This window comes from Rhododendron vialii, chromosome 10a (genome assembly GCF_030253575.1).
Source record: "Rhododendron vialii isolate Sample 1 chromosome 10a, ASM3025357v1".
NCBI lineage: Eukaryota > Viridiplantae > Streptophyta > Magnoliopsida > Ericales > Ericaceae > Rhododendron > Rhododendron vialii.
Window position 1 is genome coordinate 36,704,804 of NC_080566.1, and position 25,813 is coordinate 36,730,616.

The 25,813-nt window shown below is 38.7% G+C and overlaps 1 protein-coding gene and 1 pseudogene across 1 annotated transcript; both read right to left on the reverse strand.

The window, feature by feature from the left end:
* Nucleotides 1–2,341: 2,341 nt before the first annotated feature.
* LOC131303190 (L-type lectin-domain containing receptor kinase VIII.1-like) lies at nt 2,342–8,147 on the reverse strand (annotated as a pseudogene).
* A 2,671-nt stretch (nt 8,148–10,818) lies between these two features.
* LOC131304247 (probable L-type lectin-domain containing receptor kinase S.5) lies at nt 10,819–21,713 on the reverse strand. Its single transcript, XM_058331414.1, has 3 exons — nt 21,081–21,713; nt 16,919–17,513; nt 10,819–11,663 (listed from the first exon to the last, which is right to left on the reverse strand). Exons 1-3 carry the CDS (start codon nt 21,645–21,647, stop codon nt 10,825–10,827), a joined length of 2,001 nt encoding a protein of 666 aa, XP_058187397.1. The 5' UTR covers nt 21,648–21,713; the 3' UTR covers nt 10,819–10,824.
* Nucleotides 21,714–25,813: the final 4,100 nt, after the last annotated feature.

Here is a 25,813-nt window from a genome sequence, read left to right on the forward strand (position 1 = left end):
TTTTGACCAGGCCCAAATGGTCTGCTGACTCCTCTCTCAATTGCTTCGAAATTCCCCCACCAATTTTCCGACTAAAAAAAATCATAATTTTGGATGCAATTGTGGTTGAAACTATTAGATGTACATGAATTTACGTGGATTTAAAGACAATAATTTTTGTGAAGTTGGGTTTTAAAAATTTGGTTGTGTCGTTGTTTGACAAACAAATACCAAGAATTTTCAAATAAAGAAAATTTACCATAAAAGATCAACTCCACTAATACCAAGAATTTTCACGTGTGCAAATAAAGAAAATTTACCATAAAAGATCAACTCCACTAATACCAAGAATTTTCACGTGTAAAAGGTCAACCCCTAGGAACTTTTATATAGTCATTTGCTTCTAATTTTTTGCTTTAGATTTTGCATTTGTCAAACAAATTGTTAACAAAGACTTAGTGAGTTGAGTCACCCTTAATTAACATTTGTTCTTCTTTACCTTTTGCCTATTTAACAATACATTTGAGTCACCCTTAATTAACATTTGTTCTTCTTTACCTTTTGCCTATTTAACAATACATTTAAAAAAAAAAAAAAAAAGCACAACTACTTTTTAGGTGTTGTTACTGATCGTTTAATTCCAATTTATTTAACAATTAAATATACAGAGTCAACATACGTATATAACTTTTGGAGGAGGATCCTCCTTTACCTTGGTCCTGTTGGATACATTTGTGAGTTATTTCTGTATTTATTTTGATGATCAAAATTGGTTATTTTTGGGAAATTAGTCGAGAACATTTACAATGTGTATATACATATACATATACATATATATATATATATATATATATATATATTTACAGGTATTGATTGATTTAATTATTTTCATTAAGAAATAAGTTCTGGTCCAATGTTTCTTCGTTTGATTGATATTCTTCATGAATTCCATTTAGTTAATTTCATTATTAAAGTAGCCCCAAAAGGGTGGTCCACAAATCATTGAATAGGACCTTCGAGTTACTGGATAGGATCTCATTTCCTACTTTAATATACAATTAGTTCTGAACGTCAGATCTAACGGTTTCCCAATTTCTATTAGAAAATTAATTTCTATATTTCCCTAATTAATGCAAAAACATATATATATTTTATTTTTTAGTGGATGAATTTACGAAACATTCCCTGAAATTTGTAAAAAGTGTATGTATGAATGAACTGTTTCATAAATTCATCCGCTAAAAGACGGGAAAAAAAGTATTTGCATCAATTAGAAGAGTGTAAAAATCAATTTTGTTACATTATGCATGCTTTGAGTAATTGTTATTAGTTTTGTGTAGTTTTAGCGTAACGTATACGCCAAAACCTTCCAAATTGTGAAGGCCTAATTTTTTTTTACATAAACATATACTGATAGTCTTCCCCGGGAATATATTGGCACTTTCCTAGCATCGACATGATCAAGAATATTCCTTGCTCTGGATTCAAAATATTGTTTGGATTCCACTAAGAGATTCTGTTTACCGAATCGAACCAAACCGACATTAAGTCTCAATCAATTATGTTGGCTGCATGAATCTTTTTTTTTTCATTAAGCTCTATCAAAAACCACTTGTTCACTCAAACCCATTAGACTCATTTTTTTGCGCACCACAACATTTAATGTCAATTTCGGTCTTCCTCTCCTCGTAGCGTTGTTACCCAAAGCTATCATATTTACTCTCTTAACTATTGCATATATCTTTACGTACTGTGACATGTCCAAACCATCTTAACTTATTTTTCCTTAACTATTGCATCTTTAGCAATTCTTTATGGCATAATTTTAGTTCTTCCTATGTTCTTGTGCTCTATCCATTTACTCCTGTGTTTGTCATTGTCAACATCTCTCTGTCAATGTTCTAGCCTTTTGGAGATCCCTTTCTGATTATTTTTTATTTTTTGGATTTATTTATTAAGATAAAGAGAATTGAAAGGAAAATCAATAGCATGTTGGCTTTCTGCAAAGTACCTTCACACAGAAGATAGACTTTTAACAATTATACATGTTAACAAACCCTCTTAATTGTTGCCGGCCGGAGCCTTTAATCAAGAAACACAAGAAAAGAAAAAGAAAATGAGTAAATGCATGAAGAAAAAGAAAAGAAAATATGAAGGATGGGAATATATCTTCTCAGGCTTGTTCGTTTGGGGGTTTCAAAACCCCTGCGCATGCTTTCCAACAATTTTTTTCTATCTATCCCTCTCCTCTTATTACTCTTAAAAATCTTTCTCGAAATCTAAACCGAACAGGATCTCTGATGTTTTACTCAATCATAAACAACTAGCTGGTAGGAAGACCAGAAAAATGTGCACTTAAATGCTACGGAATCTGTCCCTGTATGGGCTTCGGTTTTGTTGGTTGATGGTCACTGGTGCCGAACGTGATCCATAATGCGCGGTCGTAAAGGACATTGAACCGGTGGCAGTGACCTGACTGATGTCGTCCTCCCCCTCTGCACCGGTGGCGATGCGTATTGCGGTTTGAACGGTGGCACGTAGGGCACAGGCACCAAGCCTAATAGCATCTGAACAATTTCTTGAGTTTTGGGCCTTTCACTTGCTGTCGGATGAGAACAGGCCAGGCCTAGAAGCAAAAATCGTTTGACTTCCTCCGCAACATTGTCCTCCCCGAGCCTATCGTCGATTGCCTCAAGTAACTGGCCTTCGCGATACAAGGCCCAGACCCAATCTACTAACAACGGGTACGTGCCAATTTCTGACCTGGGTCTACGACCACTAACCACTTCCAGCAGAACTGCACCAAAAGCATAAACATCAGACTGTTCGGTGGCCTTGCCCGTGTACACGTATTCGGGGGCCATGTACCCCCTTGTTCTAGGAACACCCACAGGTTCTATGTACGAGGTTTTTTTGGTGTCTAGGGTCTGTGCAAGGCCAAAGTCTCCTAGCTTGGCATTGAACTCGGCATCAAGCATGATGTTAATGGTCTTGACGTCGCAATGGACCACCCTCTTTTGGTACTCGTTGTGGAGGTAGTGGAGGGCAGAGGCTACCCCATGGATGATCTTGCAGCGGAGATTCCTGTGAGCAGAGGACATTAATGAAAGTATTTGAGAGTTCTGGACATTTGTGTAATTAGCTATTGTTAGATAATTAGATGGCCACGTGCCTATCTTGAGCTGTATATATAGCTTTGTATCATCAGTTGTGGACTTGAGAAAAGAAATAAACGAAATACAATTCCTCTCGGTTCCATCTGTTCTGATTTCAGATCTTGAGATTTATGATTTTCTTCATGGTATCAAAGCCCAAAGACGCAAGTCATCTGGTCCTGGAGATCTAGTTGTTGATCTGTACGCATTCTTCGTCTTCATTTACTTGCACGCTCCAAGTTAATCGTCGCTTTCGATCAAGCTTTTACGATAAAATGACAACTCTCGCAGTCACGATTCCACCTGCATTAGCTTTTCTTGTTTCCAATTTCAATTCTCTTGTTAATATCAAGTTAGATAGCTCCAATTATCTGCTTTGGCGAGTTCAAGTTGAAAACGTAATGAGTGCGAATGGTTTTCTGGATTATCTCGAGGGAACAATTGCTTGTCCCCCTTCTGAACTTCGTAACACAAGTGGTGAAATGGTTCCAAATCCTGCGTTTGCAGTATGGAAGTTGACTGATTCTCAATTACTGTCATGTCTTACTTCTTCCTTATCACAAAGTACTCTTCCTTATGTTCTAGGGTTAAGACACTGTTTTCAGGTTTGGACCTCTCTGAGTAACAGATACAATTCCTTTTCTCGCACACATGTTCATGAGTTTAGAGATAAGATGTATAATCTTAAGAAAACCTCCACAATGGAAGCTTATCTTGATTCTGTCAAGGACTGTCCTCAGAAACTTGAGGCAGCAGGCAGTCCTATAGGAGATGATGAATTAATTTTTCACACTTTGCATGGCCTGAAGAAAGGTTTTAAAGGCTTTAAAACAGCTATACGAACAAGAGGTGTTGATCATACATTTGATGAACTTGTAACCATGCTCAAAGGAGAAGATGTTCAAATGATTAATGATGATGATGATGATGATTCTGTCTTACCTGATACAGTTGGCTCTGCAATAACATATTTCATACCAAGTGTACCTCTCATGGCAAGGTTTGCAATGTGATTATTGAATGAGGAAGTTGTGAAAACGTAGTGGCAACTAAAATGGTGCAAAAACTGAAGCTCAAGACGGTGGCGCACCCACAACCTTACAAACTCTCATGGCTTTGCAAGGGGAATGAGGTACGAGTTAATAAAAGATGCTTGGTTCATTTTTCTATTGGCAAAAATTACAAAGATGAAGTTTGGTGTGACGTCGTTCCAATGGATGCTTGTCACCTACTTCTCGGCCGCCCTTGGCAATATGATAGAAAGGTGATTCATGATGGCTTTAAAAATACTTATTTTTTTGAAAATGGAGTAAAAATCACATTAGGTCCTTCCAAGCCAGAGTGCACTCCTAAACCGTCTAACGGGGAAGGAAATAATTTACTCCCTAAATCAAAGTTTGTTGAGGCTTTGGAAGAATCTAATGAGGCTTATGCTCTTGTGGTGATGGAGGAAAATGTAGAAACTTTGGAAGTTCCTTTCGTGGTCCAACCCCTTCTTCAAGAATTTCAGGATGTTGTCCCGGATGACATTCCACATGGTCTCCCACCCATGAGAGATATACAACATTCCATTGATTTTATACCAGGTGCAATGATCCCAAATAAGGCAGCTTATAGAATGAATCCAAAAGAACATGAAGAGCTCAAGAGGCAAGTTGAAGAGCTTATGGCAATGGGCTTAGTGAGAGAAAGTATGAGCCCTTGTGCAGTCCCTGTACTTCTTGTTCCAAAAAAGGATGGTTCATGGCGCATGTGTATTGATAGTAGAGCCGTGAACAAATTACTATCAAGTACCGTTTCCCTATTCCTCGGCTTGATGATCTTCTCGACCAACTTTATGGTGCTACAATTTTTTCCAAGATAGATCTTCGAAGTGGTTATCACCAGATTCGATTGAGGCAAGGAGATGAATGGAAGACAGCATTCAAAACAAGGGATGGTCTTTTTGAATGGACGGTGATGCCTTTTGGACTTTGTAACGCTCCTAGTACTTTTATGCGTCTTATGAATCATGTTTTTAAACCTTTCATTGGAAAGTTTGTTGTTGTATATTTTGATGACATTTTGGTGTATAGCAAAGATGGAGAGCAGCACTTAAATCATCTCCGCGAGGTTTTCAAGATGCTAAGGGAACAAAAATTATATGCCAACTTGAAGAAGTGTCAATTTTTCACAAATAGCCTAGTCTTCTTAGGCTATATTGTGTCCGGTGGAGGTATAAAGGTGGATTCCACCAAAGTTGAAGCAATCACCAGTTGGCCCACTCCCAAAACAGTCCGTGACATCCGCAGCTTTCATGGTCTTGCGTCTTTTTATCGACGATTCATCAAGGAGTTCAGCACTATTATTACCCCCATCACTGAATGCTTGAAGGGAGAAACATTCCGTTGGACAGATGAAGCACAAAAAAGCTTTGAAGTGATTAAGGAAAAGATGACAAAGGCTCATATTTTGGCCCTTCCAGATTTTGAAAAAGTGTTTGAGGTTGAGTGCGATGCTTCTGGTGTTGTTATTGGAGCTGTCCTAAGTCAAGAAGGTAAACCCATTGCTTTCTTTAGTGAGAAATTAAACAACAGTCGCAGAAAATACTCTACTTATGACAAAGAGTTTTATGCCATAATTAGAGCACTAGATCATTGGAGCCATTATCTCTTATCCAAAGAGTTTATACTCTTCTCGGATCATGAAGCTTTGAAATATATAAATGGCCAGCATAAACTCAGTAGCAAACATGCTTCTTGGGTTGAGTTTCTGCAAGCTTACACTTTTCATATCAAACATAAGGCGGGCAAGCAAAATCAAGTAGCAGATGCTTTAAACCGAAGGCATTCCTTGCTTTCCCCAATGCAAGTGAAGGTCTTAGGCTTTGAAGTTCTCAAGGAGCAGTACAAAGATGATAAATATTTCAGTAAACTATGGGAAGAGTGTTCTAAGGGACCATTCAATCAATTTTTGTTGCAAGATGGCTTTCTTTTTAGGGACAACCAGCTATGCATTCCAGAAGGTTTGCTAAGAGAAGCTATTATCAAGGAAGCTCATGATGGTGGACTCGCTGGACACTTTGGTAGGGATAAAACTCTTTCCCTTGTTGCGGAAACCTTCTATTGGCTGAAAATGTTGAAAGATGTTGCACGATATGTGGAGCGATGCCAAATCTGTCACCGTGCCAAAACTGTCACCGTGCCAAAACTCATGCTCAAAATACTGGGTTATACATTCCATTACCAATCCCTATAGCTCCTTGGGAAGATGTGAGTCTAGACTTTGTTCTTGGGCTGCCAAGAACCCAAAGAAAGAAAGACTCAATTATGGTTGTCGTTGACAAATTCTCAAAAATGGCACACTTTGTTCCATGTAACAAGACCTTGGATGCATCTCATGTGGCTGATCTTTACTTCCGGGAGATTGTAAAGCTTCATGGAATTCCTAAAACCATGACTTCAGATAGAGATTCTCAGTTCATGAGTCACTTTTGGCGTACACTTTGGAGAAAGCTTGGAACTACCTTACAGTTTAGTTCTTTTCATCACTCGCAGACGGATGGACAAACTGAAGTTGTTAACAAGAGCTTGGGAAATCTGTTAAGAAGTTTAATTGGCAACAACATTCGTCAATGGGATCTTATTCTAGCTCAAGCTGAATTTGCCTACAACCGATCCACAAGCAAATCAACGGGTACTAGTCCTTTTGAAGTTGTTTACGGAAGGAATCCTATCAGTCCACTGGACCTAGTTCCACTTCCTGTAACTCATCATTTCATTGGAGATGCTGAAGAGCAAGTCAAATATATCAAGAAGTTACATGAGCAGGTGCGAGACCGTATCATAAAGCAAAATGAAAAGTATCGGAAAAGTGCTAATAAGCATAGGAAGGCTGTTGCTTTAAAAGAAGGAGATTTGGTTTGGGTTCGATCATCTTCGCAAGGAACGCTTTCCGCCAGGGCGTTATGGCAAGCTCAAGCCTCGAGCTAATGGTTCTTTCAAAGTTCTCAAAAGAATTGGAGAAAATGCATACCAAATTGAACTTCCAGAAGAGTACGGTGTTTCAAAAACCTTCAATGTATCAGATCTTTCTCCCTTTCATGAGGACGGAATGGCAGAAGAACTCGAGGGCGAGTTGCACGCAGTGGAAGCGAATGATGCCGGTGAATTCCAAGATAATTTTACTGCCCTTCTACATAATTTTGGAACTCCCAACTAAGTCATGGAATTATTCTCATAACCAACTTTGACCAAATAAGTGCTGATATTCAAGTGAGTTTTGGTATCTTCTACTTGAGAGTTGAAAGGTCCTCTTGGAATTTGTCGTTTTCTTTTATGTTTCAGGAATTTTCTAGTCCTTTTTTTTGTATTTAAAGGCCAGTTATGTCCTGATATGAATTAGCTTGATAATTGAAGTGAAATTTCAGCCTTTGGCTAGTTCCTATTACGACTTTTATCCCGTGGGTGAATTCCATAGGGTGGCGAGTGTGATACTTCTAAGTTCTCACTTGTATTACCTTCTCAAATCCATATTTCCGACATCACCGAGTAATGGGACAAGGTTTTTGTGCCTGAGTTGATTGATGATTGTAAGCTCTTGAAAGAAATCATCCTGACCCTTCAAACTCTCTCTAGAAAACATCTTCACTGCAACCTCCAAACCCTTCTGATTCTCCAAATACCCCTTGTAAACCACTCCATACCCACCTTGTCCCAACTTCCTCGTCTACTCAAAATTGTTCGTAGCCTTCTGCAATTCTCTGTACTGACACTCCCTCGGCATCCCAGGCATGCTCTTCACCTTTCCCGACATGTGCCGGTCCGTCCGTCGCCATAACCACCTCTTTCGGAAGAAATATACCAAACCCACCAACGCCAGTAAAAGCACCAGTACCGTTGGTATCCCGATGATGAGGCCAATCTTCACCCATTTTTCGTCGTGGTAGTACTCAACTGTCAAGTTCCGCCGTAAAACCCTGTTGAATTCTGCTGAGTTGCTCATTGATGCCGAAAACCCAAAATACGTGTATATGATTTAAGAATCGGGGTATTGGGTCTGGGAGGTGTCGGATCTTCTGACGTGTTTTGTTGAGCCATGTAAACTGCGATGGCCAGGCCCTTTGAACATGTACATGTGAACTTTGTAGAACCATTCAGTAGCCCAAGCCAAAATATTCGAGTGATTAAAAAAAAATTATCCAGTGGATTAGTATAGCTAGAGGACCGAAAGTGGTGCTTATTTCGGTTAAGCCAAATACACCTACAAGCAAGAGGGAAAATGATGGACCAAGGCAAACCCGAGTGGGTAATTCTTGCGTTACAGTTGGACTGGAACCACGCGGGAAGCGTGGCAGACGCAAGGAAGAACTGGGACCAGAGGGAGTGAGGGAGGAGGAGAACCCAAATCTCACGGGCAGCAGGGCAATCACGAATGACATGAGAATTATCCTCAATAATATGAAGGCAGAAAATGAAAAAGTTCTGAACAGATTATCTTTGGTAGCCAAACGACCATGGGCAACCAACCAACAGAACTGCGCGACTCTAGGATTCGATAGTAAGTGCAAAACCATGATACTCCATCAATTGTGAGAGTTTACGAAATAACTAACTCCAATAACTTACCAATACAAAATATAAGTCCATCATAGGGAAAAAAAAAAAAACAAAGAAACAAAAGAAAAACCCATTCAATTTAGAGAAGAAAGCCTAAAGCAATTCGAGTCAAACCTATGAAAAAACCCTAGCGGTCTCTTCCTTCCTCTTGCCCTAGGATTTTCACCATCCTTTTGCGGCAACGAGAGGGGAGGGCTTTACCTTTGGTAGTCATGTTTTTCTTTCTCCACGGTGATTTTTTTTTTTTTTTGCTTTTAATAACTCCTCCTTTTTAGCGAGGGTTTTCTCTCACGATCTCATATCGGAGAGTTTTTTTTGGTTAACCCCTCTTTTCATTTTCTCTCGACTTCCCTCCATCATTATTAATCCCTCCTCTGCCACTCCTCCTCCATCATCGTAATGCGTGGTCACCGATGGATCGGCGTTCATAGTTTGTGGTTCTGGTTAGCATCTCGAGGTCGTTAGAGATCCGTAATTTGTGGTCGCGGTGGTTCTACTGGTGCCAAATTAGCAAGGTATGTGATGTTATGGAATATTTTTCCTGTTGTTTTCTTTTTACTTTTTCGATATTGGATTTCAATCGAGTCTTATGGGGAAGTGGTCCTGTCCTACATATATTCTATTTTAACTTGTTGCTTTAGAAACTTGTCAAAGAAACTGTTAAGAAAGACTTGAGTGTTGAGTCAACCCTTAATTCAGCTTTAATCTATTTAATAATACAAATAAAATAAAAAAAGCTCAATCTTTTCGGTGCTGTTATTCTTCGTTATTTTAGTTAACAATTAAATGTACAGAGTCAGCCTTATCAACACGTATAGTAAAGGCCCTACAACATAATTCAATTCCGTATTTTTTTATCTTTGTTTTACTATCCATTAATCATTATATATGTTCTAATGAATTTTCTTTTCATCATTATTAGAATTTTTATCTTTTTTAATTCCTTTTTCTCTGTTGACATGCAAGTTCTCATTATTCTAATAAGTAAACTGACCGAATTCAATTAGAGATATCTGACGAAAGAACTCATGACACACAATTACTTTTTTTTTATAAAAAGTAAGCTAGCATATAGTATTTATCTTTTTGCTACTATTGGTTGAACTTTTCTCGCTGAAAACATCATAATTTTGATTGTAATAATTTTGAGAACTTAAGTTTTGACAATGTAATCTTATATACGAGCTCTTAATAATTACTCCATCCATCTCTATTTAATTGTCTAATACGGTTTTGCGTGCATTTTCAACTGCTTATATCTCTCGACGTAATATGCAATATAGATCTTATTTGATAGATCTTAATTTTCTTTATAAGACAATGATTTCAAAAACATAAAACGTAATATACGTTGATAGATATAAGCCATTAAAAATGCACGCAAAATCGTAGTAGACAATTAAATAGGGACAGAGGGAGTAGTAATTACTCCACTAGATCCAATGGTTTTCTAATTTGAGTGCATGTCCTTTTGTTTATTGATAGATACTAATTTTGTATCTTTTGTGTAATTTTTCCAAAAAACATACCCAATAAAACCTTCCAAAATTGTGGAGGTTGGCCTTTTTCTTTTCTTTTTTTAAATGGCAAAAAAGAATTTTATTAATCTTTAAAAGATTACAAAGATCAGAGGGAGCAAGAAGAACAGGTGCGGAGACCCAAACCCTTAATTGGTAAGATGTCAATCAAGAATACACCCCATACTCGCCTAATTTACTTACATGGATGTACGGACAGACCAGTTATTGACTTGGACGGAAATTCAGTGGCACTTTCCTAGCATCAACACATGATCAAGAATAAACTCCTATATCTTGGTCTAACTCAAAATTTTGATTTGATCACACCATTGGTATTCTATTGGAAAAATAAGAGATGCATGAGCAGCTAGATTTGTGATAGAAGCCAACACAAACCTCTCCAAAAGAGAGAAGGATGGAAATCTTCTGATTTCTTATTCCAGCGTTAACAACTTTTTTTTTTTTTTTCCTCGGCAAACTTATAAATCTCGAAAGGGGTACATCAAGGAGAAAAGAGGGAAGAGCGAACTTGCTCAACCACTAGCTAGTACAAAAGACCAGAAAAATAAAAACTTAAATGATATTAATGTGGCTGTCACTATCTGGGCGTTGGATTTCTGGGTTGATGGCCACTGGTGCCGAAACTGATCCATAATGTGCGGTCATGAAGGACGTTGTGTCGGTGGTAGTGGCCTGACTGATGTCTTCCTCCCCGATCGGCACCAACGGCAGCATGTAAGGCGGCCTGACCGGTGGCACGTAGGGCACAGGCACCGAGCCCGATAGCATCTGAACAATTTCTTGAGTTTTCGGCCTTTCACTCGCTGTCGGATGCGAACAGGCTAGGCCCAGAAGCAAAAATCTTTGGGCCTCCTCCGCAACATTGTTCTCCCCGAGCCTATTGTCGACGGCCTCAAGTAACTGGCCTTGTCGATGCAAGGCCCAGACCCAATCTACTAACAATGGGTACGTGCCAATTTGGATCTCGGGCCTACGACCACAAACCACTTCCAATATAACAGCACCAAAAGCATATACATCAGACTGCTCGGTGGCCTTGCCCGTGAACACGTATTCAGGGGCCATGTACCCCCTTGTACCCGGAACGCCATTGGCTTCTATGTACGAGGTTTTTTCATTGTCTAAGACCCTTGCAAGGCCAAAGTCTCCTAGCCTGGCATTGAACTCAGCATCAAGCATGATGTTGCTAGCCTTGAGGTCGCGGTGGACCACCCTCTTTTGGTAATCGTAGTGCAGGTAGTGGAGGGCAGAGGCTACCCCGGAGATGATCTTGCGGCGGAGATTCCAGCTCAATGGCGTGCTGTCGGCATCGTTGAAGAGGTGTTTGTCGAGGCTGCCGTTGGGCATGTAATCGTAAACCAACAGCAACTCTCCATTCTTGTGGCACCATCCTGCGATAGAGATAGATATGGTTCAACGACAACAGCAACTAGATATTACTATCTACATAGTAACATCAGACTGTTAGCAGACTTCCTACTTTTGCAAATCCTTTACTAGAGCAAAAGTGACCTTATTCCTTTTACAAGGACACTTCATGCATATAGGGTTAGTGTTGACGTATTTATGTTTGATCCCGGATTAATCGGTCCAATTGTGTTGGTTTGTAAACTTATTGTTGAGACAAAGAGATAAGAGAGGAAAAAAGAGTGCATGTGAGAGGCTTTGTGTGGGAAACGAAGAGAGGGGAAAGAGAGAGAGAGAAGAGTAACGTGGGAACCCCTTTGGGGTTTCTCCCCTCCAGTGCATGTGTGACTGTAGGACTGTAAATGAATTGAATTGTTCGTGAACTGTTTGAGGCTCAGTTTGGTAAGAGTTCGTTCAAGTTCAATTCGTTTACTAGATGAACTAAACCTGAACCTCAATTTTAGGCTTGTTCAATAAATGTGAGTGTGAAAGAGAGAGATATGTGAGTTGTGAGATTATGCAATTTTGTGATTGTAATAGAAGTTATTTGGTGTGTTTATGTGAAGATTCACTCTCTAATTGCCCGTCAATTTGGACGGGATACCTAGTTGTCGAGGAAAAATATATCTTGTAGGGGTGCAAACGAGTTGAGCCGAGCTTTGTAATTCGAGCTCGGCTTGTTTGATGAAAGACCCAAATACTTGAGCTCGACCTCAGCCCATTTAGCAAACAAGCCAAGCCATGTTCATTTACTTAACGAATCTCTATAAACGAGCTAAGCCTATACAATCGAGCCGATCATTTTCGGGTCGAGCCAAGCTTTAAAGTGTTGAGCTTAGTTTTTTGGCTAAATTGAGTTCGGCTCATTTACTAAACGAGTTGAACCAAGCCGAGATGAGCCTCAGACTGCTCACGAGTAGCTCGGTTCGTTTACAGCCTTACTTGTTTATCACAAGACTCCCATAAAAATTGTACCAAGGCCTGGCACGGACATTGAGTATTATTGTGCTTCTCGTTGTAGAAGTTATCTAAGATAAAGAAAGCAGTAGAAGAGAGGTGGGGTGAGAGATCTCAGCATTGTAATTCTTGTTCTTCCTTTTCGCCTTGCACGTAGCACACCACCGAAACACGGTGATATGTTTACACTCCATTGTTGGGCATTATTATTATGTCCTATTGATGCAGGGCAGAACGATGAATCTAAGAACTAACATGTAACAAGGACAATTACAAACGGGATAGATATAGAGAAACTCTCTCTAAACACTTTGTCAATCAATAATAATCAAAAACTGTCTAGCCCTAATGCTTAGAACTCTTTAAATACGATGCAAACCCTAACCCTACTAGGAAAAGGAAAAAACACTAATTTCGCAAAGTTTCAAAATTATTACATGTTCCGAAAATATAAGAAAAAATAAAAATTCTCCAACAAGAACGAACATTATTGGACTTTCCTATCAAAAGTTATAACCAAAAAGATTATTTCTTAAAACGGCAAAATTGGCCATTTGGGACCCTAAACGGCCAAAAAAGGCTAAAAAACACGTGGCACATGGCCAAAGGCGATGCGTCCTGACCGTTGGGCCGTTTCGGATCGAAACCAAGTGAGCCCAAATCCAAAGGCCTCGATCAGTTATTTATGAAAATACCGACTAGCAAGCCTTGGAATGCTTTGACTGCTTGAGATGGTACTCTTCCTCTATGCGCACCGCATCATCCTCCCCTTCTAGAAAGAAATTCGCCCTCGAATTTGCATCCTCATCAGAAGAATTATAACCGCGGAATGGAACGAGATGCTTGACGTTAAACACATCGGCGGTACGAATATGGCTCGGAAGCTTCAAGCGGTAAGCATTTGGATTGATTTTCTCGATAACCTCCACAGGACCAATCTTGCGGGCCTTCAGCTTATTATACACCCCTTCTGGAAATCGATCCTTTGTAAGGACTACATAAACAAAATCACCAACCTCGAACTCCACAACCCTGCATTCCTCGTGCTCCTTCGGACTCATCCGGTAATGGGGTTGATTGGGCAAACTAGAACTCGGCACCAGATCAATCTGGTGCTGAATATCTCGTAACGGAGGCAACCCATCGGGTAACTCAATCGGGAACACATCCGCAAACTCAGCAAGAACGGGCTGGATCTTAACTGACACCTCCTGCTCAAAAACCGCTAGTGAACTCTCTTTTGCCACAACAATTAATAAACACGACTTTGGTGGCCGAGAACTCTCCTTCAAACTGTACCTTTGTTAGAAGGTTAGTACCTTATCTACTATATGGCTTGGACACAACCTCCTTAGAAGGTAACAACTTAATTGTTGTACCCTCGGATTTAAGGGTATACGTGTTTGAACCACCGCTATGCATTACTTTACAATCAAACTGCCACGGTCTTCCCAACAAAAGATGACACACATCCATTCCCACAACATCACACCAAATCTGATCCTTATACTTTGAACCAACAGAAAACGAAACCAAACAGCGCTTGGTTACCTTAACTTTGTTACCCTTCTTCAACCATGCCAGCTTGTACGGGTTGGGGTGCGGTTCCGTCTTCAATCCGAGTTTCTGCACCGCCTCTTCGGACACCACGTTTTCACAGCTACCTGAGTCTATCACAAAACGACACACCTTTCCATCTATTGTACAGGTGGACTAAAAGACATTACCACGCAGCCAAGAATCGCCCTCAACCTCTCGAGGAGTATAGCAAGACCTTCGAACCACCAATAATGGCCCGACATCCCCAACAACTTCTTCCACATCTCCATCCGGCGGATTTGATGATGGTTGGGATTCGTCATATGCCGCTTCCTGCTCATACTGCTCATAATGCTCGCTAACAATCTCATCAGCATCCACAAACAAGGCTTTTCCTGGTCTATCCTCCTTTCGGCACTCAACAACACGATGACCGGGCTTTCCACACTTGAAGCACTTAGACCCCGAAGCACCCATTCTATTGGCCGGCGGAACAACAGGTGCTGAATTACCTGTTGGCCGAACTAGCGCTGGATTAGGTGTCCTTCGGGCAGTGACGCCCCAGGCAGACATAGTAGACCTGCGGTTTGCTTGCTTCTCCAACTGTAAGGCCCTCTGATGGGCATCCGAAACAGAATACAGATCGAACATATTCAACGTAAACTGGAATTGCTCACGCAAACCTCCAACGTACCTTGAAACCAATTGCTCCTCTGTTTCAGCGATATCATTCCAGACCACCAACTGATGAAACTCTGTAGTATAATCGTCCACTGAACTGGAACCCTGACGGAGATTCTGTAATCGCTGATACATCAAATGGGAATAGTTGTGGGGAAGAAAACCCACCCGCATCTTTTTCTTCAGTTTTTCCCATGAACTAATCTTCTCTTTACCCTTCTTGACCTGGACAACTTCAACTGCTGCCACCAAGCCCCAGCCCTACCACGAAACCTGGTAGCAACCTACGAGACCCTTCTGTCCTCCGGGACCCGCTTGAAGTCCAAGATCTCTTCGATAGTTGCGACCCAATCAAGGAATTTCTCCGGTGCCAAACCCCCCTGAAACTCAAGAAGATCAACCTTCAACCCCGATTCCCACTGCCAAGAATCGCGGTCTGCCATGAACCCACGACCGTTTTCCCTCCGTGGATAGAAGCTGCCGCCACCGGGCGCTCCCATAGCAAAAGGGTTTTCGGCCTCTTCATTACTCACAGCCCCCTCCTCATACAGAGGATTTGGGTTGATCGAGCGATGGCGAGGCAAGTTCGCAACAGCAAGGGCAGCGACCTGATCAGCAACCTGTTGGATCCGCGCCTCTGTTCGTGCTTCTCGCGCGATGTCATCCCGTGCATAAACGTCGTCCACAAAAGCTATACGATCACCCCGTCCCCCTCGACCTCCAGCAGCGCGTCTTGCGGCCATAGTCAGGTTTCGAACTTGAAGCTCTGAAACTAAATGATGCAGGGCAGAACGATGAATCTAAGAACTAACGTGCAACAAGGACAATCACAAACAGGATAGATATAGAAAAACTCTCTCTAGACACTTTGTCAATCAATAATAATCAAAAATTGTCTAGCCCTAAGGGTTAGAACTCCTTAAATACGATGCAAGCCCTAACCCTACTAGGAAAAGAAAAAAACACTAATTTCGGAAAGTTTCGAAATTATTACATATTCCGAAAATATAAGAAAAAATAAAAATTCTCCAACAAGAACGAACATTATTGAATTTTCCTATCAAAAGTTATAACCAAAAAGATTGTTTCTTAAAACGGCAAAATTGGCCATTTGGGACCCTAAACGGCCGAAAAAGGCTAAAAAACACGCGGCACATGGCCAAAGGCGATGTGTCCTGACCGTTGGGCCGTTTCGGATCGAAACCAAGTGAGCCCAAATCCAAAGGTCGCGGTCAGTTATTTACGAAAATACCGACTAGTAAGCCTTGGAATGCTTGGATTGTTTGAGATGGTACTCTTCCTCTATGCGCAAATACCGACTAGTAAGCCTTGGAATGCTTGGATTGTTTGAGATGGTACTCTTCCTCTATGCGCACCGCATCACCTATCTATATTTGTGTAAAAAACGAATAAGGACCAAGTTTGAATGACGGAAATCTTGAAGGGATGGAAAAGTCGTTTCAAGTCCTAACGACTAATTTTTGGGGTGATATTAGAGTAACAAACCATTTCCCTATATGACCTATATCCCAAGTTGAAGAAGATTCCAAAACCAAACAAAAGTATGATTGCCCAGGTTCCTGAGACTAGATAATCTCATATTTCGCGTACCTATATTCAAACTCAAAATAAGCAAATAAGTAAGGGTTATTTTCAGTTTTATCACTCAAACCATTCAAAATGTTTTTCATCGTCTCTGAACCTCAATAATTATTTTGCTGATCAAAAAAAAAAAAACTTTAAAACCAAACTATTTTATCCCTGAAATACTATTAACAAGGTTGCAATGAAGTCCACTAGGCTATCTGCTCTGGGTTGACTCTGGCCAGCCTTTCTTTTTTTCTTGCCCTAGGGTTTTAGATTACATATGATTGTCCGAAGCTTATGTGTCAATCTCATTGGGATGTTTGCTTCTGATTGTGATGCCGGGTATTCTTATCCTTTTTAGTCTTTGTAATCCTTTTTTTAAAGATTAATAAAATTTCATTGCCGTTACAAAAAAAAAAAAAAAAGTACAGTACTAGGCTATATAGGTAAGGATTAGGATTGAAAAAAGACTAACCCAGTAATGGGACAAGGTATTTGTGCCTGAGTTGATTGATGATTGTAAGTTCTTGAAAGAAATCATCCTGACCCTTCAAACTCTCTCCGGGAAACATCTTCACCGCAACCTCCAAATCCTGCTGATTCGCCAAATACCCCTTGTAAACCACTCCACACCCACCTTGTCCCAACTTCCTCGTCTCGTCAAAATTGTTTGTAGCCTTCTGCAAATCTTTGTACCGATACTCCCTCGGCATCCCGGGCATGCTCTTCACCTTCCTCGACATTTGCCGGTCCGACCGTCGCAATAACCACCTCTTTCGGGAGTAATATACCAAAGCCACCGACGCCGGTAAAAGCACTGCCGTGGTTATCCCGACGATGAGGCCAATCTTCAACCAATTTACGTGGTGGTTGTACTCCACTGTCAGTGTCAGGTTCCACTGTCTAACGCGGTTGAGTTGTGTTGCGTTTTCTTTTGATGCGGAAAACCCGAAATACAAGTGCAGATTCTCGACCCCTCTGAGGTGCAGATACGATGTCAGAATCGGGTTAACGGGTCTGGAAGGTGTCAGATCCGTTTCGTTTTGTTGAGCCACGTAAACCGCAATGAGCTGTTTATGTTTGATGCATGGTCAAAAGATTGAAGGTAAGAGTATCCATAATGTAATAATCAAAAGGGGAACTTAATTAGCTATCTTTTTTACCCTACTTATTTAGGTGTTCATCCTAATGTGTTTAAATACTTATCTTTTCATCCTCAAATTTAATTAAATCCTAAACTACCCTTTCTTTCTCCAATCTCTCTTTTTCTTCTTCTTTTTTTTTTTTATCTTTTCTAATTATCTCAATTCTCTCTCCTCTTTCAAACATTTATCTCACCTAATCTTTTGAATTTTTTTTCTCTCCTAATCTTTTCTCTCATATTTTCATTCCCACGAAATTACATTAAACCAAAATAATGACAAAATTTGGAAAAATCAAAGCACACATACTGAAAATCATGACAAAGTTTGTGAAATCACCATAAAACAAAAAAATCATGAACATGTATCGTACAAATGTGCCGACGAAACTACATTAAACCAAAATAATGACAAAATTTGGGGAAACCGAAACACACATACCAAAATCATGACAAAATTTGTGAAATCACTATAAAACATAAAAAATCATGAACACATATCGTAAAATTGTGCCGACAAAACTACACTAAACTGAAATAATGACAAAATTCAGAGAAACCGAAATATGCATACCGAAATCATGACAAAATTAAACCAATATCATGATAAAGTCGAGAAATCCAAATAAGCAGACCGGAATCATGGCAATTTAGAATTAATTTGCGACGCACCACACTCCTACTTTTTGATGGTGCCGGAGGCCGAGACAGAAATGGCGAGCGGTAGTCGGCGAGAGAAGAGAGGGATGAAGGAAGGGCGTCGCGGGGGGTGATTGGATGCCTGAAGGTGCACGGTAACCGAGAGCGATGGCAGTGGTCTACGACGGGAAAGGGGGAAAGAGAAATGGAAATTGAATTCATCGTCGTGTTTCAGGTTGGGAAATGGAAGGCTGGCGTGGAGTAAATGGGATTTGCAGAGAGCGAGAGAATGAGAGACACAGGTTTCTGGGTAAATGGGATTTGCTTAATCCCGGTAATTGTGGGAATTGAAAACCTATCCCAATCCGATATATATGTATATGTATATATTAATTAATATTAATATATAGATAGGAGTATAAAAGGCAAAATAAAAATTTGTGGATGAGAACATAAATATTCAAATCCACTAGGATGAACACCTAAATAAGTTGTCTAAATAGGATGCCTATTTAATTTCTTCTAATCAAAAGTGAGTAATCAAAATTTATCATATTAGATTTTGATTATTTATTTATGAGTTGTTAGAATTATCAATATCAAGTTTCACATTGTTTATTTTTTGCCCATAATTAAAATGAGTTAGCAGAAATTCAAATCTAACGCTCAATTTTTTTCTTCTCAATCTAACAGTCTACATTGAATGACATTCTAGTAAAATAAGTGAAAGTTGAGAGCATTTATTAAAATTCATAAAGTGATTCATATTATTAAATGCACAACCACTTGTCAAAGTAAAAATTGAGTTTCACCTACCATGCATTCCAAATATCCAACTGAAATACAGGGAAATACGCGTATATGGCAAGGCAACCACCCAATGATTTTAATTCCCCCTTCTTAAGACCCGTTCCACTAAACAACTTTTTCCAATTTTTTTTGGTTATGTACTTTTTTATTTTTTTTTGCATTTATTAGTTGTACTCCTCACTTTTTTTATTTTCCAATTCGTCTCGTCAGGACACGAAAAAGTAAAACATTTCTACTTTTACCCAAATATCTTAAAAAATAACCATTTTTTAGCAAAAAAAAGATGACTTTTTTGACTTCTTTTTTTAGTTACTTAAAAGTGGTTTTTTTTCAAAATATTAGGGTAAAAGTAAAAAAAAAAAATTTAACTTTTCAATTCATCTCATCGAGACGAATCAAAAAATCATAAAAGTTTGACATAAAACTAACAAATGCAAAAAAAATTCAAATAATGATAAAACCATAACTTTTAGAAAAAGTTAAGTAGAATTACTTTTATTATGAATTGGAGAACCAAAGTAAATTCTAACAACAAATAGGGAGACATTACGTTAATTATTTGCTCCCTAAAACATCTGATTTCAAAGAAAATCAAACAGAAATGCAAAATGATCATTCCTCCGTTCCAAAATGAATGTTAAGTTTTGATATTTGTGCAAGTTTTAATTTCTTATATCTTTCAATGTGGATCTCAAAATATATATAATATAAATCTTGTTTGATAATTTTTGATTAGTTTTACTATACATAGTTTTTAAACTCATGAAAAACATTATAAATTAAAATATATAAGTAATGAAAAAGGAAACAAAATTCAAAAAATTTTACATTCTTTTTGGGATGGAGGGAGTATTATCCACCGGAAGTTTTTCTCACCTTTTTTTTTTTTTTTTGACAAATAATTACTAATATGCAGATAGATTAATCCACGTACGCGCTCAACGTCCTGCCCATATTTGAGGCAATGCTAAATCATATAGTAATTGAGATTCCGGTGCGCAAGAACCATGGAAACCAAGATGGAAGAGATTCTGAGCAAAATCCAGATGAGCGAACTGTGGTGATTGAGATGAACTAGAGATCGGTGAATATACTGTGAGAATTCCCTCACCTCGTCAATCCATATCTCCCCGCACTATTGGGCTGCATGTGAGTGAACTTATCTTACATTGGTCACTTGAGCCATCCAAAATTGGTTAATATAATCTGGAAGCTACACCACTTATTAATTCTAATTAATTTAAGGTGGGAACCCTTCAAGAAATCTAACATAGTATTCGAGTTAAATCTTGGATGTCCTTACATCACATGGTCGAGCCCGTGCCTCATGCTATCGGGCTGCTCGTGAGGGAGAGTTATACTTTACCTTATATCGCTCGTCTTAATCAGCAACCCAAGCTTAGTTACTCTAATCTAGAGGCTACTCCGCGTATAGTCAATTAGTTTTAGTTTGTAACCCTCGAAGAAATCTAACAAAAAAAGGTGGTCCAGACTCCAATGACTACAGAGGATCCTAAACCGAATTTTCGATTACTTTATTGTACGTTATTTTTACATTGGTTTTCTTTGTTAATTGTTAGAAGTTACATGACTCGGTGCAAGCGGGACGTATCTTCTCATAGAACAGCGTTTTTAAGTGTGATTCGATCCACCTAAGTTTTTTCTTAAACTTCTAATTTTGTTCTTACACAATTATTTCCATATTTTACTTTTAGTGTTGTCTCCAGTTATTATACTCTCTTCGTCCCAATTTGTTTATCAAATTTTGAAATTCCAACTTATTAAGAAAGTATAATGATTGCACTCAAAATGCTTTTAATTTTCAAAAATACCCTCACTTTTTGAACAATTAATAAGAGTGCACATTTTTCAATACATGATTTTTTGAAAAGTGAAAGGGCATTAAGGAAACTTTTCCTAGTCAACTTCTATTTGGACAAATAATTTGAGACATGTTAAATCAAAAAGTAGACAAACAAATCAGGACGGAAGGAGTAGTTTACAGAAATTCTAACGATTATTTTCAACAATTTTCGTCACTAATTACCTTTTTTATTCCCTCGTACTGGACCCAGACGTTGAAGAAATTGGCCGTTGTACCCTCGCCAACTAGTTGGAGTCCGAATGTGGTAAAGGAGGTGGTTATGTCAGACCTGACGCCGTTGATGTTGAGTCCGACGTGGTTTGAATTCGGGTCGATATCCTCCTTCAACGTGCGGGATGTGAGGACTATGTCGGGGGTAGAATTGTCCACTCCGTTCAGGTTGACAAGGAATGAGGAGCTAAACGACGCCACTCTGTCGGTGTCGTTTTGACCTTCCCATAGCTTGAAAGGGGATTCGTATAGAATTTGACGGGTTTGGTTGATGATCAAGAAGTCGGAGTTGACGGAGTCAAGCGTGACTTGGATGGCATCGTTGTGTATGGTCGTGGGCAAGTCGACCTGGAATGCTTTGCCAAGTTTGTGCGTATTCAAGTAATTGCACCGGATTTTGTTGTTTTGGAGTTCCGCGGTGATGTTGGAGGTTTTTAGTTTGGCGGTGGCTGGAGGCATCGCCGCGAATAGTGAGAGGAGGAGGGGTATAAGCATGACGTAAGTCGCAGCCAGTCCCATCCAGTTTCAGGTGTGTTAATTGATTGGATTTGGGTAATGTGAAAATGGATATGGAGATTTGAGAGGGAGGGAGAGAATAAATAAGACTTCAATCTATGCAAAGAAATACTCCTACTTGTAGACAGAGAGAGGGAGATGGATTTGAAGTTTGAACAGGCCAAGCAATTGAGAGAGAGAGGCCAATGGTCTGCGCTCCCCCTCTCTCTCTCTCTCAATTGCTTGGAAATTACCCTTAACAATTTTCAACTGCCACTATATAGACAAAAATACTACGGATTACAGATGGAAGCTGAAAATCAGATACTGAAATCATTCGATGTGTATATTAGCTCTCTATATTTAAGCCACATATATAGAAAGCCACGTAAGAGAATACACACATATATAAATATTATTATATATAAATACGTATGTGTACATGTATATTATATATATCGTGCTTCTTCAAAATACCCTCCCACAAGTGTCCCCATTTTTGCAATAATATTCTCGCATTGCAAGAGTCTCTAACCTGTTTCTGCGAAACCACCATGCTTGCGATTAGTTCTAGCATCGTCCAACATAGTTAATTGCTAGAGAGGATCCTTTCGCTAAATGAAATATCAAATGTTTGGCTTAATTAGGATCCTTGCGCTAAATGAAATATCAAATGTTTAGCTTAATTAGGAAGTTATCTTTTGTCTATTTGATAGTAATACATCTGGAGCTGTTATTGGTCGTTTAATTTTGATTTTACTGCTAAATATATACAAAGTCAAGATTCTTGACGCGCGCGCGTGTGTATATATGTGTATATATATATATATATATATATATATATATATACGGGGCTGTTCTGGGGACACCCAAAAAAACACCTAAAAAAATACTCCATAGCTCCCGATCAAATTTTGATGATCCGAACCGCTCAATGTGATCAGAATGTGATTTTATGGTTACCCGCGAGAAATCAACAAAAAAAATGACCGGGAAGGGCTTGATCCGAACAGTTTTTTATTGAACGGTTTCAACAAAAACTGCTCAAATCAAGCCTTTCCGTGTAATATTTTTTGCTGATTTCTCGTGGGCACCCTTAAAATCACATTGTGCACACATTGAACGGTTCGGATCATAAAAATTTAATCGAAAATTATGAGATTGAGATTTGGGATGTTTTTTTAGGTGTTTTTTAGGGTGTCCCTTGAACCGTCCATATATATATATATATATATATATATATATATATATAATCCCCTTCTCCTAAGGACCACCTTAACTTAATAAAATAAGGACCTCCCTTTCCCGATCGAATTTTGATGATCCGAGCCGCTCAATGTGTTCAGAGCGTGATTTTAAGGGTACACGCGAGAAATCAGCAAAAAAAAAGATCGGGAAGAGCTTCATCCGAGCAGTTTTTGTTTATTTTTTATCAAACGGTTCAAATTAAAACTGCTCGGATGAAGACCTTCCCGGTCTTTTTTTTTTGCCGATTCCTCGCGGATACCCTTAAAATCACGTTCTGAACACATTGAGCGGCTTGGATCATCAAAATTCAAACGGAAAATGGGAGAAATGGAGAGATCCTTATTTTAACTAAAATAAAGACCACCTTATTTGAAAATGACTATATATATATATATATAACTGCGACATTGATTCCATGGACGACCATGTAATTTTGGGTGAGGATCCTTCTTTTCCTTGGACCTGTTGAATACATTTGCAGGTTCCATCCGAAATTATTATTATTATTTTTGAACACCAAAGAAGAATTTATTAATAAAGAGGAAGAGAGGAAAATGTCAAAGAAGAATTTATTAATAAACAGAATCTATTTTATGACAAATAAGCATGCATTTGTAATATTTGTTTACTACGTGATCGTTTTGATCCTCGACAATTTTTCACAAGAAGTACAAAGAATAAAGCACAGTTGGTAACTAAAATAGGAGTAATACTAGGGGTGATACCGGTCCGGTTTCGACCGGTTTGAGTGTATTTTTCGGTCGAAACCGGATATCCGGTTTGAGATTTTTAGAAACCGGAACCGGTTGAGATAAAACCGGTCCGGTTTAGACCGGCTCAACCGGTTTCGGTCCGGTTTATCCGATTTTCATTCATGGGTCATATTTTTTGCTCAACACATCAAAAAAAGATCAATTTTGAGCCCAATACATAAAAAAAAAATCCATAAAAATAGTTTTTTTCTAATAAATATATTTATTAGACCAATATACACCACAAAATATCAACCAAAAACCTATAATTCAACTCCTCCCCTATGTTTTTATATATATATGTATATATTATACATATATATAACCGGTTCCGGTTTCAACCGGTTTTTAAAACACATAAACCGGATCGAAATTATTTTTCCGGTTTATAAAATTTTATAAACCGGAACCGGATCGAAATTATTCAACCGGTTTAAAAAATCCGGTCCGGTTCGACTTTTCCGGTTTCGATCAATTTTCCGATTTCGAGTAACAGCCCTAAGTAATACTACTCCAGACAAGTAATTTTCCTAGTTTTTGGTTACTTATATAAACCAACATCATAAAAAATCAGCTAGTTTGCGCTTTATTTACCATTGTTCTAGAGAGGAAAAGAAAGAAAAAGGGAGTTTATATCTCAGTTTTTTCTTTTTTCTCCTTTTTCTATATCTATATAAGACTGAACCAATTCAAGAGCTCATTGTCAATACCCAAAGCGTACCAATGTTGAAGCACGCTAAAAGCACATGGCGGGCAGAACCTTTGTGGCTTCGGGGCGTATAGGAGTTACCCTACTCGTTGACATGTCATGTCTTGCGCAACTGTTTGTCTATTTTCTCGTTTGCAGTCGACGAATCGACTAAGAGTTGTAGCGTGTGTGTGCTGGAATGTGGATGTTTGTGGTGATGGAGTTTGGTTCCTCGCCGTATTTCAGGACTTCTCTGGAAGCAAAATTAATAAAGTGAATGGAGATGAAAGAAGAACAACAAAATGGACTTTATTATTTTTTGAGGTAGAAGTCGATCGACGGTGAGAACACAATCGAACAGACAATTACGTTACAAGCTACTCCTAAAGCAAGAAATGTAAAGTACAGATAAAGTAGAAGCCTTTGGGCGATTGATTGGGCGTCCCTAAATATCTTTAATTCTTGTATTTATAGGCTGCAGCTTCAACTTGAAATTCAAACTAGATGGAATTCCCTCCTCTGATTTGAATTGGGCGGTTATTTCCTTTATACTTCTTTATTTTGCTCCATGATCTACATGAGGCAGTTATTTTGACAGAAAATTCCATCACGTGCTTCATCTTCAACTGCCTCTTTCCACTACTTCACATGTCCTTTGTCCAAATGCCACACGTCCCTGACTATGATGCACGTTTGTGACTAGTCGATCAGTCCATTTGATACTTTGTCATTATCGAGCTGTAATCAAATTAGCTCATTAACCGTTGCTACGTGTCATTTTTTAGCCCAGTCGATTAGTAATGACCATCTTGCTAAAATATAGTGTACCCAGCAACGGTCACATGACGCATCAAAATTATGATGTTTTCAACAAGAAAAGTTCAACCAATAGTAGCAAAAAGATAAATACTATATGCTAGCTTACTTTTAATAAAAAAGTAATTGTGCGTCATGAGTTCTTTCGTCAGATATCTCTAATTGAATTCGGTCAGTTTACTTATTAGAATAATGAGAAGTTGTGTGTCAACAAAGACAAAGGAACTAAAAAAAATAAAAATTCTAATAATGGTGAAAAGAAAATAGATTAGAAAATATATAAATGATTAATGCATAGTAAAACAAGATAAAAAATACGGAATTGAATTTTGTTGTAGGGCCTTTAGGCCCCGTTCCGGAACGATAAATAAGTACTTATTTTTTAAGAAGGCAATTTCAAGCTCAAAAATTACGTGCTTACGCAAATAATTTTCCTATCACTGTGGATCTTGTTTGATAGATCTCATTGAGATCTGTAATACGGTGCAAAAAAATTTTAAAAATTATTTTTCATTTACATTATTTTTGAGTTTGAAAATGTGAAATAAGTACTTATTTTTTAAAAAGGTGTTCTGGAACGGGGCCTTAATATACGTGTTGCTATGGCTGACTCTGTGTATTTAATTGTTAAATTAAAATAACGAAGAATAACAAGCACCGAAAAGATTGAGCTTTTTTTTTTTTAT